The sequence below is a fragment of the Ruditapes philippinarum genome, unplaced genomic scaffold (genome assembly GCF_026571515.1).
Source record: "Ruditapes philippinarum isolate M1 unplaced genomic scaffold, ASM2657151v2 ctg514_1_1_1_1, whole genome shotgun sequence".
NCBI classification, from domain to species: domain Eukaryota; kingdom Metazoa; phylum Mollusca; class Bivalvia; order Venerida; family Veneridae; genus Ruditapes; species Ruditapes philippinarum.
In genome coordinates this window covers 252,574-273,389 of record NW_026856698.1, presented here as the reverse complement: position 1 = coordinate 273,389, position 20,816 = coordinate 252,574, and the positions used below count along the sequence as shown (strand labels likewise).

The following is a 20,816-nucleotide window of genomic DNA, read 5'->3' as shown; positions in this document are numbered from 1 at the left end:
AGAAATGAAAACTTGTTCCACATACACGCTTGCCTAATGCGCTTCCAGGTTAAAATGCATGTTGTTGTTTTTTGTTTTTTTTGTTGTTTTTTGTTTTTGTTACTCATGACATGACTTAATAATGGTACTCTTGCTGACGACATTTTTTATAAAGGTGGGAATGATGTCATAGGACAGTTTAAATTAATTATTGTATATTTGTATACACTTTATTTTTGGGAAATACAGTCTTATCTACATCCATGTCAACTTTATAAAGCAAAGTGTAAACTACATATGTAGAAACATGTACTTTTATTGCCTCAAATATTTAAGGAGTTAAACAAATTCAAGTACAAGTATTATGTATATACAATCAAGCACATTAACAGAAAAAGTGATCCTAATTATGAATATAGACATCCCCAGTTAAATGTATATACAAATGTACACGTTATAACGGTCAATGTTGGGATTTGTTGACTCATTATCATCCAAAAACACGTGCTTCCGTATTGTTTCCGAGATGATTATTTGTAGTCGGCGAGGTGTTCCGAATCGTACTTGAATATTAGATTTGTCTATAATTTGTAAAACGGAAAATTGTAACCACTTTTTAGTCTGTAGCAACCAGTCATCCAGCACAATGTTCTATTAGTAGTCAGTAATTCATATACTAGAACATAACTTATCTAAACGCATTGCACTTTAAACATAATATATTAAAAAAATGAACAAAAAAATGAAATGAAATAAAAATGAACAATTGACACTAGCAACACAGTTCATTAACACATTGCAAATTAAAAATGGTGATAATTCAATATTATATCATATTATTCGTATATATCACAGAATATAATGGATTACTTGCGTATTGATACAGATATTGTTTATCATTTAACTCATTTTTTAAACGAGTATTGACTGAGAGATATATTTCTACCGTTCTTAAGTTGTAACTGCGTGTTTAATGACAGCACAATCATATCATTAAAATGAATATACTGTGTATAAAAGACAACAACAACAAAATAACATATGGTGTGTTTGTGTCTCCTGAACATTTGATTAAGTGTGAATGGTAAGTTAGTATCTTGCATTTTCAAAAGTAAAGCTCACGTGCAGGTCCATCTGGATTGTTCTAGTCATTTATCTATTCATTTGCTTCGATTAAACATATTTTTATATCATATCCTTATAATATTGAACAACCATACTGACTTTTTATTTCACATTAAAATAATTAAATATTTTTGAAGTATGTGAACACAGATTTAAGGACTCGTGTCAATGTTATGATTCAATGCGGCAAAATTAATCACAAGAATATTAAACTGCATTAATACAATTAATGATCATGCAATACAAAGTAAACCTTAAACCGGTAATTATATGACACAATATTCACCGTCTATATTGTCTATAACGGTGTCATGCTCTCGCGATCTTAGATAGTCAATGATATCTTCATCAGAATCACTATCTTCTGCCTCTTTACTTCTTTTTCTTACGTAATCAGAGACCGTGCGCAATATACCTTGGCGCAACTTCCTCTTGCGTGCATGGTTTCTATAGTTATCCACGCACATCATTCTTAGAATTTTCGGTAATGCGCAAATGAATAAAACTGTGAACACGTGTGAAACAAGTGAAAGGTCTTGAAATTTGTTGAAGGTAATCAATAATTCTACTGATATTGTCAGTATTGTAACAACAGATGTGAATTTCAAAACGGTTATCAATGCTTGATTTCTCCTCGGTAAATGCGTGTCCACGACCATATAGAAAAGTTCCCTTTTTATACCGTATTTATTTCGGATATCATAACACACATTGCTATCTACGTCCGAATCATCGTGATGCCTTGATTGATAGCGTTCGCATACTTCTATACAGAGTTTAAAAAGTTGTCGATAGTTTTCACCGAACGTATTTAAGCTTTCTGTTAAGTAGTAAATGGCCATGAATACAAGAATCAGGTATCCGTAAGATATCCTAGGGTAAGCTATGATGCCACTGTACGTAAACATAAGAATCTTTGATAGAAACCACATTCCATCAAAGAAAAGAAGGCAATACATATACCAAGATATGATAAATAAAACAACCAAAGGTAAAAACAATACATAACGAAGGCATTTCACGAAAGGCTCTCTGTCGTTAAAGAATTTGAAATAATGGATCAGAAATGCTTTCAGCAAAGAAACTGAGCAGTTTACAACCGGAAGTAGGAAGTATAAGACTGAAAAGCATAGTTCTAAAGTGCTAAATACAATATACAAGGGAAGAATAGGAGCGCTTGCTACTGAAGCAATAAAACTACTCTTGAATTTCCGGGTCATTGCTGGAAACACAAACTGCTTCCATCTGATGTAAAACAAATTAAAAGAATATTTCCAAAAGCCACAGTGCAACAGCATAAATATCTGAGCGAGAAAAAGTTTGTGTATTTTGTGATAGCCTTGAGTTTGTTGGATTGATAGGCCTGACCACTTTTCCTTTAACATTAGTGGTATTTTACACAAAAACAGTTCCATTCCCCGCGTTTCATGGAATCCTGCATTTAGAAACTTTTCAAGATCTCTAGGAAACACAATCAGAATACATCCAAAAACAATATAGATGCTTAGCGCAGTGACTGGACCATTGAATATATATAAGAACCGTTCTCTTGCCACACTTGGACCAGCAATTATGGAACTAAAGCCTACAAGAGCTCCTTTCTTTACTGCATCTGCCACAAGATCTTTAGCATAAATGTAATCAACTGTAACACGTATTGTTGAAAGTGACATTGGAAGAATGATAATCCATAGCCGAAGAAGGCGAGAAACAATGGGGCCACTTAGGTCAAACCCGTGCAAAGGATAGCAAATAGTTGAGAGGAAAGTTATAGGATTTGAATTTTTAGTTGATATATACTGATATTTGACATTGCCTTTGCATTGCGTTTCATTGGAACACTCGTCGCTTTCTGCAAATGTTGTCATGCTTCGCACGTGTAATGCGTTTTTGTTCTTTTTTATTCCATTTGATATTTTCTTTACTTTCATGCCCATTTTTGTCAACAATAGGGGACAAAATGCAAAACAAGTTTCCCCTATGATAATCGGTAGCATCCACCATAGTGCTCCGAACTCATAGTGCTCTTTTCCACATTGAATCTTCCGATCCCTTGTTATGAAATCAATATAATATTTGCAGCAACGGTATTCAAATGTTTGAAATGTGCAGACTGAATTCTCGCAACCATAATAAATGTACCATTCACGTAACCAGACACGTGTGTTATAACACCAGTAACTAGAGTTATAATTATCGTTCATTTTAGCAATATTTGAAGTCATTTCCCCAAATGCATTGCCGATCAGGCTGTCTGTTCTATTTCTTCCAATTCTAAGTTCGCCGCATTCACCGGTCTTATTTATGTAAATTGGTATACTTTTCCGGCGGGTATAAGACCACAGTAATCCAAATGAAAGATAACCGAAATCACCTGGAAGGTAGAGATATTGATGTGCACCATTTTCACCTTTGTATGTCCAAATCCAATCATCCTTGGTGATCACTTCGTTTGTTTCATTAATATCAAAATTTATAAAATTCAACTTGAGATGAACAAAGTTATATCTGTGTTTCAGAATCTCGTGTGTAAACAACTTTTCAGACCGATCTTGAATTATCAACTTACAGTTATTAGTTTCTTCTCCATAATCTTCTTTTTGAAAAGTGGAATGCTCTGCTGCATACGGGATATCCTTTACAGGTACTTCGTTCCTATCTGTGGCCTTTAATAATTGTCTTTTAAGATTGTATAAGCCCCGAGCACTTATAAAGCATTGTTACGAGAATAAGAACTAGATATATATGAATATTATATCCCATTATAGATATGTTACTGGAAATCCTGGTTCGCTGTGTGAAATGTTAAATATCGTTTTGACTTCAACAATGTCTATCTGAAAATATATGAAGAAAATACAATTTTAAAACAAAAAAAGCGCCATACTTCCTTTAAATGTGCACGTTATCTGTAGCCCCCTCCCCCCAATACCCTGGTCTGCATAAACAGACTGTATAAACTGGCTCTCCGCCACAAATGCCCCGGTCGTTGCGGACTACTGTGCATTTGACTGGTACATACCTATAATATGTAACAATATTCAGTTATCCTTTACAAGCGCGCACAATATATTGTGAATATTAGATGATAATTCCATTACAACAAATTTGATAATCAGACAAAGTCCCTAGTCTCGTTTTTTTTTTAATTCTTACACAAAATCTTCCTTTATCCTCCTTTTATACCATTCCATATATGCTATACCGTCAAAATAATTCGTTTTCCTAAAATATTATATTACTAAAGAGGAATTTAAATTTCTGCTCTTCAAAAATCCCCACTGAAACTGAGTAATGTGTTTGCAATAAAAACGTTTGTTACAAATTTATCTTCCTGCTTCCGTATTCGTTGCGTTATTCTTCAACTGGGTCATATTCTGCCGGTTTTACAAAAAGAATATAATTACCGTTTTAATGTAGAGCGTATATAAGTGTTAAATGAATAACATGACTACAATTCATGAAAATAACCACCGATTTCTGACGCATCGTGCGTGCACAGACCATGCAAAAATACCAGAGACGAAATTTTATTCGCGTCATATTATAATGTTTCATCCTTGTAAGGTTATTTAAAAATGTACTTGAAGTTAAAGGTTACCTGAAATAATGAAAGGGGGTCGAACATATACAGGTACGATACTTTCTTTAAGCGATGTGAAAAGGTAAGATACGGAGTAATGGCGAACTTTAGCATGTGCTGTAACTGATTTTGCGTCGGTAAAAAAAAAGTCATAAGATCGGAGCCAATGTTAGTTGCTTTTTACATGCAATTTATGTAAATACTCATTATTGAGTTGGATACCAAATACTTTTGTGCAAAGATATTTATTGCAAATATTATTGTGTACGATGGGTTTTGGTACGATATGATAACTGTACGCTACAAAAGGTTCGATAATTTTGACAGTGCTAATAACTACTTAAAACTACATTGTATATTACATTAATAATCTTCTTTAATTGACTTAGGATCTTGCAGAAAAGTTTTCAGTGTTCTTACTGTTTCTTCTTGTGGCTGACGTCATTTACCTTGCTAATATTTGTAAATATTTACATGATTTTTTCACCTTTATTTCAATAATTATCTTCATTATTTACCTTGTAAATTCCCCTTTTCCATTTAAAATGGAGAAAATGACTTCAAATTCTATGCAGTTTACCGAAGTGAAAAAGTTTTTACTAAAATATTTCAGAATCCATGAACTTGATGTCAGAGCACAAGGTTAAAAAGAAGAAGAAATGAGTTCTAAGGCAGTTTAGAAAAAGTAAACCTTAATGGGGTGCGGTGCAATGCGTTATCTAGAATGCGTTACAAGGTTGAAGAAAAACAGACATTGTCTTTGTTAGTGTTAGGATAAACCGAGGGCGAGGTTTTTAGTACATCAAAATAAAGAATTTGATGGTTTTTGATAATTTAATTTTGATTTAGACAAACATCTCAAACAATAGTGAAATAATTATAAAGCCTCTTGTTTGTGTTATGATTTTTTTTTTATATTTTTTATATAAAATTATTATAAAATCTTGATATATATTGTTTTCTCTCTCATTGTCTGGCTCACTTTTGGAATGTCCTGGTGAAAATGCCCTTTAATTGCCGCTAAATATCATACACCATTTTTCACATACATACGTGCTTAATTGAGACTTTCCTCTGGCAAGACTTTCAAAATAAAAGAATATATTTCATACTAAGGTATTTGTTAAATAGTGCGTGTCACACACATTCCACAATCTTTAGCACCCATATTAGATCCTATATGTCTTGTTCCTCCGCCATCATGCATTCCACCTTGGTAAAAAAGTATCGTACCTCTACCCTGCCTACAATACGGAACAATACGGCAAGTAACAGATTATATACATTTTCAAATGCAACCGGAAGCAGGCCTTGTAGGATAGATTAGATTGAAAGACAGCGTTTCCCTTGCAATGCCTACAATGAGTACAGGGGGTGACAGTACATGCGACCCAGTTATTCTTGCAACTGCAGGATATGATCACACAATTCGCTTTTGGCAAGCTCATAGCGGTATTTGCTATCGAACCGTTCAACATCCAGATTCTGTATCCTTCTGCCAAGTTCTGGGTTTATAAATTTCTCAAAATCAAATTGGCTAGATTTTAGAATCTGTCCGCAGCTACTTTTAACATTATGATTTTACCCAATATTATTTTTCAGTATTTATGTTTCTGTACAAAACCACTGACATTTTTTCTAGGGTTACTGTCATCGGTTATAAAAAAATTGGATTTTGCTGAGGACATGCAGATTCTAAAATAGTCCAACTAATTGTACTGCGTGACGGAGCACCCTATTTAATCATATCTAGCCACCAAATGTGAAATTTACGCTCACATTTATATGGATGACTCCGTCACTGATGGTTCTGACAGAGTGTATTATTTAAATTCGTCCAGGGCTGTCCTAGAGTCATCACTCTTACTAAGTATGTCTGATAGTTTCAGCAAATGTTCTTTCAGAAGAAAACAGTTGGATTATATTTTCAAATTTTTTGAACATCAAAGTATATTTAATCTAATCATGGTTGATTGACTTGCATAAATAGCTTTGATTTTGTTAATCCCACTGTGTGAGACTCCTGGAAAATGTTAATTTAATAAAGAAATTGTTAGTTGATAAAATCAGAATGATCAGAAATGATAATTTATATTATCCTAATGTCCAGGTATATTTTTTGTGCATACACTTGAATGCAAACAGATAACTTGAATGCATTAAGTTGAAAATCTATGGGTATAGGGACATAGAATTCTGCATCCTGTAAAACCCTGACATAAGCATTCTTATTGCCATTTCTTGGGTATGACTTAATACCAAATATGAGTGATATCCGCGGATATCACTATAAATACCGAATATGACCTATATTTTACAAAGTAATAATTTTTTTATAAATTTTTCTTGATACTATGTTTTATAATAATAAAATGAATTTACATGCAAAATTGCGTTAAATTTGGTCCATAAATAAAAAAGTTATAAGTTATATTCGAATTACGTTCTATAAAAGTCATGTCCGTGGCGGACAGGAGATACCGAATATGACTTATTTTTTATGAATTGATTAATTTTTTTATGATTATTTCTCGATACGATGTTTTATAATAATATAATTATTTTACATGCAAAATATCGTTAAATTTGGTCCATAAATAAAAAAGTTATAAGTTATATTCGTTGCGTTTTCTATAACAGTCATATCCGTGAAGGACAGAAGATACCGAATATGACCTATATTTTACAAAGTAATTATTTTTTATATTTTTTTTTCTTAATAAGATGTATTAAAATAATAAAATAAATTTACATTCAAAATTTCGTTAAATTTGGTCCATAAATAAAAAAGTTATAAGTTATATTCATTGCGTTTTCTATAAAAGGCATATCCGTTGCGGACAGAAGATACTGAATACGCCTTATTTTTTATAAATTGATTATTTTATTATTTATTTTTCTTGATACGATGTTTAATAATAATAAAATGATTTTACATGCAAAATATCGTTAAATTTGGCCAATAAATAAAAAAGTTATAAGTTATATTCGAATTACGTTCTATAAAAGTCATAACCGTTGCGGACAGAAGGTACCGAATACGACTTATTTTTTATAAATTGAATTTTTTTTCTCGATACTATGGTTAATAATAATATGATGTTTTTACATGCAAAATATCGTTAAATTTGGCCAATAAATAAAAAAGTTATAAGTTATATTCGAATTACGTTCTATAAAAGTCATATCCGTTGCGGACAGAATATACCGAATACGACTTATTTTTTATAAATTGATTATTTTATTATTTATTTTTCTCGATACTATGGTTAATAATAATATTATGTTTTTACATGCAAAATTTCGTTAAATTTGGTCAATAAATAAAAAAGTTATAAGTTATATTTATTGCGTTTTCTATAAAAGGCATGTCCGTTGCGGACAGAAGATACCGAATATGACTTACATTTTATAAATTGATTGTTTTATTATTTATTTTTCTCGATATGATGGTTTATAATAATAAAATGTTAAATGCAAAATATCATTAATTTTTGTCAATAAATAAAAAAGTGTTATGTTATATTCGTTGCGTTTTCTATGAAAGGCATATCTGTTGCGGACAGAAGATACCGAATATGACTTATATTTTATAAATTGATTGTTTTATTATTTATTTTTCTCAATATGATGGTTTATAATAATAAAATGTTAATGCAAAATATCGTTAATTTTTGTCAATAAATAAAAAAGTTATATGTTATATTCGTTGCGTTTTCTATGAAAGGCATTTCGTTGCGGACAGATACATATATATATTTTACAAAGTAATATTTTTTTTATAACTTTTTCTTGATACGATGTTTTATAATAATAAAGTGAATTTACATGCAAAATTTCGTCCATAAATAAAAAAGTTATAAGTTATATTCGTTGCGGTTTCTATAACAGTCATATCCGTGAAGGACAGGAGATACCGAATATGACATATGTTTTTTAAAGTTTCTGATTTTACTTAGAACTGCTAACAGAATAAAATTACATGCCAAAAAATGGTTCAATTTGATACATAAATAAAAAAAATTAAATGTCATATCCGTTGCATGTTCTAAATGAAGTCATATCCGTAGCGGAAAGAAGAAACCGAATATGACTTTGTAAGTTACATATATTAATTGCACGCTCTGTATAGAAGTCATATCCGTGGTGGACTGAAGATAGCGAATATGACTTTTATTCTATAAATTGATTTTTGTTTTATGATGTTTTCTTGATACGATGTTATATGATGATACAATGATTTTACACGTAAAATAATTTTTATGCCACCGCACCATCTGCGATGCGGTGGCATATAGCGATTCATCTGTGTGTGTGTTTGTTTGTGTGTGTGTGTGTTATATAGATTATATAGTGAACTTAAAAAATCTTCTTGTGAAAAACAATTTGTCCAATTTCAACCAAACTTGGCAGGATTGATCCTTGGGTGAAGGGCTTCCAAAGTTGTTCAAAGAATTTCATTCCATGCAGAAATCTGGTTGCCATGGTAACCAAAAGGAATTATAAGAATAAATTAAAAAAATCTTCTTGTAAAGACCCAAAAGGCCTAGAGCTTAGATATTTTGCATAAGGCATTGTCTGGTAGACCTCTACCAAGATTGTTCAAATTATAACCCTGGGGTCAAAATCGGCCCCGCCCCGGGGGTCATTGATTTTCACTATATGTACATATAGTAAAAACTTAAAATAACTTGTTGTAAAGACCCAAAAGGCCTAAAGCTAAGATACTTTGCATAATGCATTGTCTGATAGACCATTACCAAGATTGTTCAAATTATAGCCCTGGGGTCAAAATCGGCCCCGCCCCGGGGGTCATTGATTTTCACTTTATGTACATAAAGTAAAAACTTAAAATACCTTCTTGTAAAGACCCAAAAGGCCTAGAGCTTAGATATTTTGCATAAGGCATTGTCTGGTAGACCTCTATTCAGATTGTTCAAATTATAGCCCTGGGGTCAAAATCGGCCCTGCCCCGGGGGTCATTGGTTTTCCTTATATGTATATAGTAAAAACTTTATAGTAAAAAAATTCTTCTAGCAATTGACAAATGCTAGAGGTTAGATATTTTGCATGAAACATTGTGAAGTGAACTTCAACAAGATTGTTCAAATTATAGCCCTGGGGTCAAAATCGGCCCTGCCCCGGGGGTCATTGTTTTTCCTTATATGTATATAGTAAAAACTTTATAGTAAAAAAATTTCTTCTAGCAATTGACAAATGCTAGAGGTTAGATATTTTGCATGAAACATTGTGAAGTGAACTTCTAGCAAGATTGTTCAAACTATAGCCCTGGGGTCAAAATTGCCCCTGCCCCGGGGCAGTAATTTTCTCATTATGTTCACATAGTAAAAACAGAAAATAAAACAAATCTTTTCTGAATGGGAGAAAGCTACAGCTTAGATATTTGACTTGAAATGTTGTTTGGTGGACCTGTATCAAGATTGTTTTGAATTAAACCCTTGGGGTCAAAATTTTGCCTTGCCCAAGGGGACAGTGACCTACTTTCTTGTCCTTTGATGTACAGCAATGAAATTTTGACCATTAGCACAGTTTTAGTTGTAAAATTGAACTTTGATGTCAGGTGACCTAGATTTTGATGATGTGACCTACTTTCTTGTCCTTTTATGTACAGCTTTAAAATTTGAACCATGTGTACAGATTAAGATGTTAAGTGAACTTTGTTTTCAGCTGACCTAGATTTGGACAAAGTGTCTTACTGTGTTGTCCTTTGATGTAGTCATGAAATTTAGGCTGTGTGAAATATGACCATCAAATTCACTAGACTCAAGTGAATTGATATATTCCTACTCTGATCTTTTATTGAGTTAACAACAGATTTAACCACTAGTCTGATAATAAGAATTAGATAGGTCAGGGATCTATGCATTATGACAATCTTCAAAATTGTATAGAAACAAAAAAAAATCTGTTTCTACACTACTATTTAGTGTTGTATTAATGCGGTGGCATAGCATTTTTCTCAAATGCAATCTTGTTTTATTTATTGACAAAAATTAACAATATTTTGCATTTAACATTTTATTATTATAAACCATTGTATCGAGAAAAATAAATAATAAAATAATCAATTTATTAAATATAAGTCATATTCGGTATCTTCTGTCCGCAACATATATGCTTTCATAGAAAACGCAACGAATATAACATATAACTTTTTTATTTATTGACAAAAATTAACGATATTTTGCATTTAACATTTTATTATTATAAACCATTGTATCGAGAAAAATAAATAATAAAATTATCAATTTATTAAATATAAGTCATATTCGGTATCTTCTGTCCGCAACAGATATGCTTTCATAGAAAACGCAACGAATATAACATAACTTTTTTATTTATTGACAAAAATTAATGATATTTTGCATTTAACATTTTATTATTATAAACCATCATATCTTGAAAAATAAATAATAAAATAATCAATTTATAAAATTTAAGTCATATTCGGTATCTTCTGTCCGCAACGGATATGACTTTGATAGAAAACGCAACAAGTATAACTTATAACTTTTTCACTTATTGACCAAATTTAACGAAATTTTGCATGTAAAAACATCATATTATTATTAACTATAGTATCGAGAGAGAAAAAAAATCAATTCATAAAAAAATAAGTCGTATTCGGTATCTTCTGTCCGCAACGGTTATGACTTTTATAGAACGTAATTCGAATATAACTTATAACTTTTTTATTTATTGGCCAAATTTCACGATATTTTGCATGTAAAAATCATTTTATTATTATTAAACATCGTATCAAGAAAAATAAATAATAAAATAATCAATTGATAAAAAATAAGTCGTATTCAGTATCTTTTGTCCGCAACGGATATGCCTTTTATAGAAAACGCAACGAATATAACTTATAACTTTTTTATTTATTGACCAAATTTAACGATATTTTGCATGTAAAATCATTTTATTATTTTTAAACATCGTATCAAGAAAAATAAATAATAAAATAATCAATTTATAAAATTAAGTCGTATTCGGTATCTTCTGTCCGCAACGGATATGCCTTTTATATAGAAAACGCAATGAATATAACTTATAACTTTTTTATTTATGGACCAAATTTTACGATATTTTGCATGTAAAAACATAATATTATTATTAACCATAGTATCGAGAAAAATAATAATAAAATAATCAATTTATAAAAAATAAGTCGTATTCGGTATCTTCTGTCCGCAACGGATATGACTTTTATAGAACGTAATTCGAATATAACTTATAACTTTTTTATTTATTGGCCAAATTTAACGATATTTTGCATGTAAAATCATTTTATTATTATTAAACATCGTATCAAGAAAAATAAATAATAAAATAATCAATTTATAAAAAATAAGTCGTATTCGGTATCTTCTGTCCGCAACGGATATGCCTTTTATAGAAAACGCAATGAATATAACTTATAACTTTTTTATTTATGGACCAAATTTAACGAAATTTTGCATGTAAATTTATTTTATTATTTTAATACATCGTATTAAGAAAAAAAAATATAAAAAATAATTACTTTGTAAAATATAGGTCATATTCGGTATCTTCTGTCCTTCACGGATATGACTGTTATAGAAAACGCAACGAATATAACTTATAACTTTTTTATTTATGGACCAAATTTAACGATATTTTGCATGTAAAATAATTATATTATTATCAAACATCGTATGGAGAAATAATCATAAAAAAATTAATCAATTCATAAAAAATAAGTCATATTCGGTATCTCCTGTCCGCCACGGACATGACTTTTATAGAACGTAATTCGAATATAACTTATAACTTTTTTATTTATGGACCAAATTTAACGCAATTTTGCATGTAAATTCATTTTATTATTATAAAACATAGTATCAAGAAAAATTTATAAAAAAATAATTACTTTGTAAAATATAGGTCATATTCGGTATTTATAGTGATATCCGCGGATATCACTCATATTTGGTATTAAGACATACCGCCATTTCTTTTCAATGTTCAATAAGTAGCAATATGATTAATCTCTCTATGGTGAAAAATAAGGATGATCAATGAATTGAAATTTAAACTTGATTAAAGTTTCCTTAATGAATCCAAGCAAGTAAATGCTCTTGAAATCACTCCTGACAAACAGCTTATAGCAGCGGCAGGTATGTTAATTTATTATCATTTTATATTATGTTAACAATACTGTCATTATAGTTTATACTGTCAATGTCCTAAGCACTGCTAATACCCATTTTTAATTCTCCTGTCTAGAGTGTCATGTGCTAGCCTTGATTTTGTTAATATGTTTGTCAAGAAAGTTAAAATTTTATCCTGAACATTTGCTCAGACAAATGTATGTAGGATAAAAGACTTACAGATTTAAAATTTTTACAAAATTTATGTACACAAGATCTGGTTTATGTTCGGATGATTTAACATTTGAAAGTGATCAAACAATCATAAGTTGAGAAAAAAGGATAATGTATATCAAATATTCAATTTTATCAATTTATTTTTTCTTTTTAAATTTTTTGTAGAGCCATTGTTTGTGATATATACTGTAAGGTTGAGGGTACTGTTTGATGAGGAGATGATTTAAAGATTTGTTATTTTGCCATATATTCTAGGATACCAGCATATACGAATGTATGACCTGAACTCAAACAATCCAAAGCCTGTAGTAAATTATGATGGAATTAGTAAAAATGTTACAGCCGTAGGTTTTCATGAGGAAGGAAAATGGATGTACACAGGTGGGGAAGATAATTCTGCAAGGATATGGGATTTGAGGTAAGTTTAACAACAAGATTCATGTACCTGGTTAGTTCATAATATAATTTTAAGATGAAGTTTTTCTTTAAAAAAAAGTTGTCATCTGTGGCTGTCAATGTTTGTTATCAACAATTTCATTAAACAACATCTCTGATTAACCAAACTACACAGGAATGATCCTTGATCCCGATGAAGCCGAATTATATTTATTTTGATATAATATTTGGTGACAGACTCAAGATAGCGCAATGAAGTTCAATGACTTTGTTTAGCAATTCTGAAATGGTGGTCTTCTGTTTTACAGGTCACGAAATTTACAATGCCAGAGGATTTTCCAAGTCAATGCTGCTGTGAATTGCATATGTTTACATCCAAATCAGGTAAAGAAGTTCTTCTTTCTTCATCTTATTCACATTTATTTGATAACTAGTGTTGTGATTTGATTGCTTAGACAAATGACTTTGTTAATGGAATGCTTGAGTCATAACTGGGTAAATATATTACACAAATTCAGGGTGAAAGCTGCACACCATCTTATTACATTTACAGGGATCAAAAAAAAAGATCACTAGTACTGCATTTTGTGATAAACTTCGCCGATGCAATAGACCACTGGAATTCTCATAAATAGTTTGTTTACTTTACTTTTAAGAATGGAAGACCAGAAAAAAAAGCTTGTGTTTAAGGTTATGTATAAATCATGCATTGAGTTTATAGAGCATTGTCTGCCACATTCCAGTGACACCCGTATCAAATTACAATGCAATCAGAGCTTTATAAAGTGCTTTAGGTTATGTATAAATTGTGCACTTTATAAATCTTTTATCACTCTTTGTTCACTTTCAAGAACTTGTATTTGAACAATTTTCTAAAATAAAAATGAAAATTTTCATGTACCTGTAGGAAGGGCAGTCTTCAAGCGAACATACGCTATGTCTTTTACTATTGATACAACTAAACCTAATTTTTGTTTACAGGGAGAATTATTTATTGGTGATCAGAGTGGATCAATACATGTGTGGGATCTGAAAACTGACAAAAATGAGCAAATGGTAAAACTTACGTTATAACTACTGGTATTTTGTTCACCATCTTTAGAGCAAAATTATTTTTGCTAAGTATAAGTTTTAGCTTAAATCTGCATGGTTTGTATGTTATTCTATAGTTAATATTAAAAAAAAAATGTTAGTGTTATGTTGATCATTTTCTGTTTCATCATTTGAGATATTTGTATATTTTTGACTGACTTTTTTGGTTAAGATCGATAGATCACAGAAAATGATGTAAAGTTTAACAGAAGAAGAAAAGAAAAGCCAGTTTAATCATTGAATCATGAAATTTAACTTACCTTTATGTTTTTTAATGCAGTTGATTTATACAATTGAACTACTTACCATTTACCTATTACTAACGAATATATGTGGCATATTGTATGAACAATTCTATTCTACAGATACCAGAAACAGATGCCTCCATTCAATCTATTAGCATAGATCCAATGGGAACAATGATGGCGGCAGTAACAAATAAAGTAAGGATATTTTTGAGCCATAATTTAGCAGTTTTTACCTTTAGACAAGTTGAATTCTTCGTTAAAAAGTTATGATCACATTTTTGCAAATACCCTAGTTCCTTTTGTGCTAGTTCTAAAGTTTAATAGTTATTTGTTCTTTGTAATAATATATTTAATGGATAGAAGTGTGTGTTTCTGATAAAATTTTCTATTTTATTAGCTCACTGAGCACATGATCCCTATTGAAGTACAGTACAAAAAATTCATAAATCATTAATTTTACTCCATTGAACAAGATGGTCTAAAGAGCTAGAAATGAAAACTGTTAATGACAGCTGAATGGCAGATTTTCATGGAACAGGATTAAAGAATGTTTTTTGGGTGGTACTTATTAAAAACCTGCTGAGACAGTTCCAGGTAGCTGTACATGATGACAGACTTAAAATAGCTTTAAATGACATCTCCTAAATAGTTGTACATGTTTTAATGAATCTTAATACATGTAGGAATGATAGGAATGATCCTTTGGTGGTACTGTAAAAAAATAACTAAAGATAAGATTTGATTTGCTGAATCAGAATGAGATGGCTTGTTATGCTTATAATAGTTATAAGCTTGAAACAAGTTAACCCTTGTCTAAATGTAACTTTATTTTTGGCTGGTTTCTTAGATAAAGTTATCATAAAACAATAGTAAAGTGTAAAAATTACAATGCTTATCTTACAGGGAAAGTGCCATATATGGAGATTGACTGGAGGTAGAAGAGATGAACCAACACAGCTACATCCAAAGTCTGATATTACAGTTAGCTCTAGATATGCCCTTAAATGCCTCTTTAGTCCTGATTCTACGTAAGAGATATTTGTTTTTTTGCCTGTATTATTGTTTTCTTTGGATGATGATGGAAACATCTTTAACATCTTTTTTTTCACCTACTTTTATTCATTAAAAAAAAAAGATGTTAATGTGTGGCATCTGTGGCTAAGTGATTTAGGCTGTTGACTTAAAACCACATGCCCGTAACTACTGTGGGTTTGAATCTCGTCATGGACTTTGGATTCCTCTGTTAGCTTACGGAACATTGGTTGATCTATTCAGATGCCTATTTGTGCCTGAAATAATGCAAGAAGTGGCACCTACCTAAGATCTTCCTCCACCAGTAAAGATGGAAAGATACACTATGACCTTTACAGTGTTGGTGTGACATAAAACCAAACCGAACAAAACAACAACCAAAGCAATTGAAAAGTGAAAATTAAGTTTTGCTGCACATTGTCCTGTAACATTCTTCATGTGTAAACATATTTGAGAGAATCATACAAGTACTAACATTCGATTTTTATAGGTTATTAGCAACAACATTAGCAGATAATTCCGCCAAAATCTGGAAAACAGCTGACCTTACATTGCATACAGAACTTAAAGAAAATTCTCAGAGATGGGTATGGGATTGTGCATTTAGTGGAGACTCGCAGTATATTATCACAGGTAAACAATAATGTTATATTTAATTAAGGTGAAAAAGGCATATTAGTTAAAGTTAAATGAATTTATTCTTGATTCTTCTTCCTGATCTAATTGGTGCTATTTAGTCATATGAGGAAATGATGGCTATGATCTGAGATAAACTTATTCGGGTGCATACAATTATAATTTTAGAATACATAACGCACAAAGGGGCACCTGAGGTCTTCCTTCACCAGTAAAGCTGGAAAATTGCCATATGACCTATACTGTGTTGGTGCGACATAAAAAAAATATCATAAAATATAAAATCATCATTAAATAAACCTCACTCCTGTGTTATATGTTTGATCCACTTGATTCATTATCTATTAAATACAATCATGAGTATTAACCATGTCATTTGAAGATTGTGGGACAGATGTCTAAACATGAAAGCCTGTGCTACTTTTAACATTATAGTACTACCTCAAAATGGATAAATTCTTTTTGATTGTTCTTCAGTACTTTCAATGTCTGAAAATATTTGGAAGCATCTAAGTATTCATATTGGCTACATCTTAGTTTGATAAGACCCTAATCATAATTGGTTTCAATAATGACTTTTAGCATATTGAATCCTTTTATGTGAAGTTGATACCAAGATATATTATTGAAAGTCAATGGATATTTATATACATATATACTAAAATGCCTGTGTGTCTGCCCAAAGAAGTATGTTATGGAACATTTCTGGGGTCTTTCTTAAGAAGTTTTAATAGAAGCAAACTATCACAAGACTTGTTAAACATTGGTGTGATTTAAGAAGCCAGCCAAAAAATAGAAATTTGACCAACTTGTCTTGTACATTTTACATTATAATGGTTTCTTTTTTCATGAAAATTATTTAAAGCTCAATACAATGTATTTGTTTGGTTTTGACAGCATCTTCAGATAACATGGCGAGGTTATGGAGTGTGGATACTGGAGAGGTGAAGAAGGAATACAGTGGTCATCAGAAGGCTGTGGTCTGTTTGGCGTTCAGAGACGAGTCTATACAGTGAACACAAGTAAACTGTTTCATACGGTTATGATGCAATATTACTTAAAACAATGTCAAGATCAGTTCAAATAGTTTGAACTGCTGCATGCTCGTTTATGTACTTTGAGTATTTATTATATAGATGTAAGTTTAGACATCACTAAAATTGAGGAAATCAGAATTAAATGGATTACCGTATTGGATATTTTGAAGGAATTATGCTTAAATTTGTTATTTGAGCGATGAATTGAATCAAGTCATTTTAACCAGTATTACAATTTCTCATATAGTGATAAATAGGAGACATTCATACCTGGGATTTACTGTGATAGTGATAAAAGTGAGTTCTTACACAGGAGAGATAGCAAAGTTGTTAAGTATTACTGATATATTTGAAGTTACTTCACAAACTAATTGTGAACAGTTATAAGACGTAAGCCAAGCTATATCACTAGTGTGTGTGCTTGTATATAATACAAGGGCGATGATAGTAAATTAAGAATACAATGACATGTTAAAAATCACTTTGTTCATTATAAACAGTTGTTTGTTACAAAGGTGCAAGATAATATACATCATATTGTAGTAAGAGATGAATAGTCTACTCATCTTTTCTGGTTTATGAGAAAATGATTTTATTTATGTATAAAAGTGTATATCAATTGGAAAAAAAAATCCATACTGTCTATGGGATTATCAAAAATATATTTCACTCACATTATAACTTAAAATACTGGATTCTTCCTTATAGTGACAGTAGTACTGATGATTAATTTCTTATTCTTTTTGTTGATTTTCTCACAGTCTTTTTAAATTGTTAATTATTAAGTTTTTTTTATATGGCAAGATACAAGTCGTTATAATAACTAAGTTATTGAAGAGGTATAAATTCCAAATGAATATAGTTAATCTTTGAATCAAATCCTCTGATAATGTAATTCTGACTTTACCCTTTCTCCTATCTCAGAGTCAGCATTGTCATTATCAGTAACACATTGGTAAGATTTAACTTACACTTGACATCTCTTTAAATGCTGGAGGTATTTAGGGAATTTCGTGGGTTATCTACCCAATTTGATAGTAAAGGTGACTCTGTTTTTGAAAATGTCCAACAGGCTGATACATTTGGATTATTACACCATACAGTAGATACATCCAAGATAGTTACATCCAGTGTTGTTTACAATTGGTAAATGAATGTGTTAAATCATGCCTAAAAACAATTGTTATGGTGCCAAGAGAGATCAATTTCTTAGATTAGAAAATTGTAAATGTTTAGCTGCTTGTCATTAAATGGGAAAACTCAACCATAAAATGGGAAAACTCTACAGTAAAATGGGAAAACTCTATGTTTTTTATCATGGAATTAAAAAGTCTTCTTAAAAACCACGTGTCCATTTTCAACCAAATTTGCCAGGACAGTTTCTTGGGTGAAGGGCTTCCAAAGTTGTTTCAATAATAGGAATAATAAGAAGAAACTTGCTTACGCTCTCAATTAGAGTATGGGCTATAGTCCTAGTATTTTATGGAAAAATATAATAAAAAAGTCTGAATTACATACACACCTCCATGATAAAACAGATGAGATGGTTATTCACGTCTATTAAAATCCTCTGATGGTGGTACCGGTAGACAAAATTTGCTGACATTTCTCACTATATGCCACTTAATGAAGGCAATTAATGACCAATAAGTGGATTTTTTGATGTTCTTTGGTATGGTGTTCTCAAGCCGTTCACATTATCTCACCATCTTTCAGGCTGTCAAAATGATTAGAACGTTCCAAATTTTCAGTTTTTATGACCTTATCACAAGACTTTTGTTCAGAAAGTATAAGTCAAAACAGCAATGGTATATCTATTACTTATCTTACATACTTTCCATGAAACAATGTCTAGTGGACCTCTACCAAGATTTTTCAAATTTATCACCTGAACATCCAAATTGGACATTGTATGACAAGTTTTCTGTGTAAAGATGTTCTGTTTGAAAAAATCTCTAGAGCATTACCTGTTATATAATTAGGATAGGAAGATATAATATCCCAGAAATTAACTATGTCCGTTTAGCTATCACTTTCTTCCTTGTCTGAGGATGTTGAGCTTGCTGAGGTTGACGTTTCTTCTTCATCGTTGGATTAAAAACATCAATACATTTTATTTAATAAACATACCATGTCTTGTAATTTGTCATTAAATTTTAAATATGATTGTATTGTACTGATTTGTATCGTTTCTTTCTTCTTTGTGTGGAAATGTTAAGTGGTTTCAAATGGGCATGTTATTTTGGATTCTTGACTAAATTTTATGTTGAAGTTCCCTTGCTTCTTTAGGGATGGAATTGTTCCAGTTTGTTCTAGGAAAACGGCATTTCAGAAATTTATTTAACGTAAGTTAGAGAAAATATCAATTGCAACCTCAATGTATACATATGTGTATTACTCAATGTCAATGCATTCCTTCTCCTCGCTGCAGCTTTGTGATTTCTTCCAAATTGTAGCCTTTGATGTAAATTTATTATAAGCTATAACTGTTCTTACAGTATAATCCACTAAATGGATTTTATGGATGATCCTACAGTGGTCCTTTACAAAGTTATATAAATGGTTCCAGTCTGATGCATAGGTAGGTCACATGAGCTAAAAATAGACTTTAAATTATGAGATCTTTAAAAATCTTCTTCACTTGTTAGTCCATAATTTTACTAGATATTCCAGGGCTCATCCGGAAGGGCGATTCAGGCGAAAACTTCGCCGTGTATATTCCAATTTCGCTCTTCCGATTGATCAAAGAGAAGTTCAACATCGCCGATAAAATCTTAATTCCCAAATAGTAATTACTTAGCGATGTAAAGAGCAGAGATTGTATCCGCCCATATGACGACCGCTAATTATCATTATCCAATCAGAGCGTCGCTTTATACTACCCTTCTACCTGTAAGCGAAGCGATAGACCGCCTACTCTAAACAGTAAATAATGAGAGCATCGGCCCGAAACGGTATAATTGTGTTGTGTTTAATACGGGATTTGGCGATAATTATACATTGTTTTTCCCCGATTATCTAAACACGTGCAATCTTCCCTAATTGATACACACGATGCACTTCGATGGTGGGTTTTTAACCCGAGTAAAGGCGATGTGCAATGGATTTTTCACGGCTATCACAAAACTGATAGTCAATTAAAAATAATCAATTTCGACCGGATTAAAAACTTAATCATAGTTTTGAATGATTTCAGTCTGTTAACATCAAATTTTTACTGTAAAATTGTTATGTCGCTCACGTTATGGCTACAGGGCGAAATGCCCAAACCTAGCAGTAAAAGAAAGTTACTGATTCTGATACACCTACGCGAAAA

At 31.1% G+C, this 20,816-nt stretch overlaps 2 protein-coding genes across 3 annotated transcripts; one reads left to right on the top strand and one right to left on the bottom strand.

The window, feature by feature from the left end:
• Nucleotides 1-198: 198 nt before the first annotated feature.
• Nucleotides 199-4,420, bottom strand: LOC132747423 (uncharacterized). 2 transcript variants are annotated; one of them, XM_060736803.1, is made up of 2 exons: nt 4,261-4,420; nt 199-3,941 (listed from the first exon to the last, which is right to left on the bottom strand). In XM_060736803.1, exon 2 carries the CDS (start codon nt 3,327-3,329, stop codon nt 1,371-1,373), a length of 1,959 nt encoding a protein of 652 aa, XP_060592786.1. In that variant the 5' UTR covers nt 3,330-3,941; nt 4,261-4,420; the 3' UTR covers nt 199-1,370. The 2 variants fall into 2 exon arrangements, with proteins under 2 accessions (XP_060592786.1, XP_060592787.1); XM_060736804.1 differs by lacking the exon at nt 4,261-4,420 and adding an exon at nt 4,127-4,258.
• Nucleotides 4,421-5,962: 1,542 nt separating this feature from the next.
• LOC132747422 (target of rapamycin complex subunit lst8-like) lies at nt 5,963-19,987 on the top strand. Its single transcript, XM_060736802.1, has 9 exons — nt 5,963-6,174; nt 12,798-12,849; nt 13,315-13,477; nt 13,764-13,839; nt 14,437-14,511; nt 14,913-14,990; nt 15,699-15,823; nt 16,318-16,460; nt 17,361-19,987. Exons 1-9 carry the CDS (start codon nt 6,040-6,042, stop codon nt 17,477-17,479), a joined length of 966 nt encoding a protein of 321 aa, XP_060592785.1. The 5' UTR covers nt 5,963-6,039; the 3' UTR covers nt 17,480-19,987.
• Nucleotides 19,988-20,816: the final 829 nt, after the last annotated feature.

Coding starts and splice junctions, on each gene's coding strand:
- LOC132747422 (XM_060736802.1), top strand. CDS start 6,040: ATGCCTACAATGAGTACAGGGGGTGACAGTACATGCGACCCAGTTATT. Junction 6,175..12,797: donor CCGTTCAACATCCAGATTCT/GTATCCTTCTGC, acceptor AATGAATCCAAG/CAAGTAAATGCTCTTGAAAT. Junction 13,840..14,436: donor TATGTTTACATCCAAATCAG/GTAAAGAAGTTC, acceptor TTTTGTTTACAG/GGAGAATTATTTATTGGTGA.
- LOC132747423 (XM_060736803.1), bottom strand. CDS start 3,329: ATGACTTCAAATATTGCTAAAATGAACGATAATTATAACTCTAGTTAC.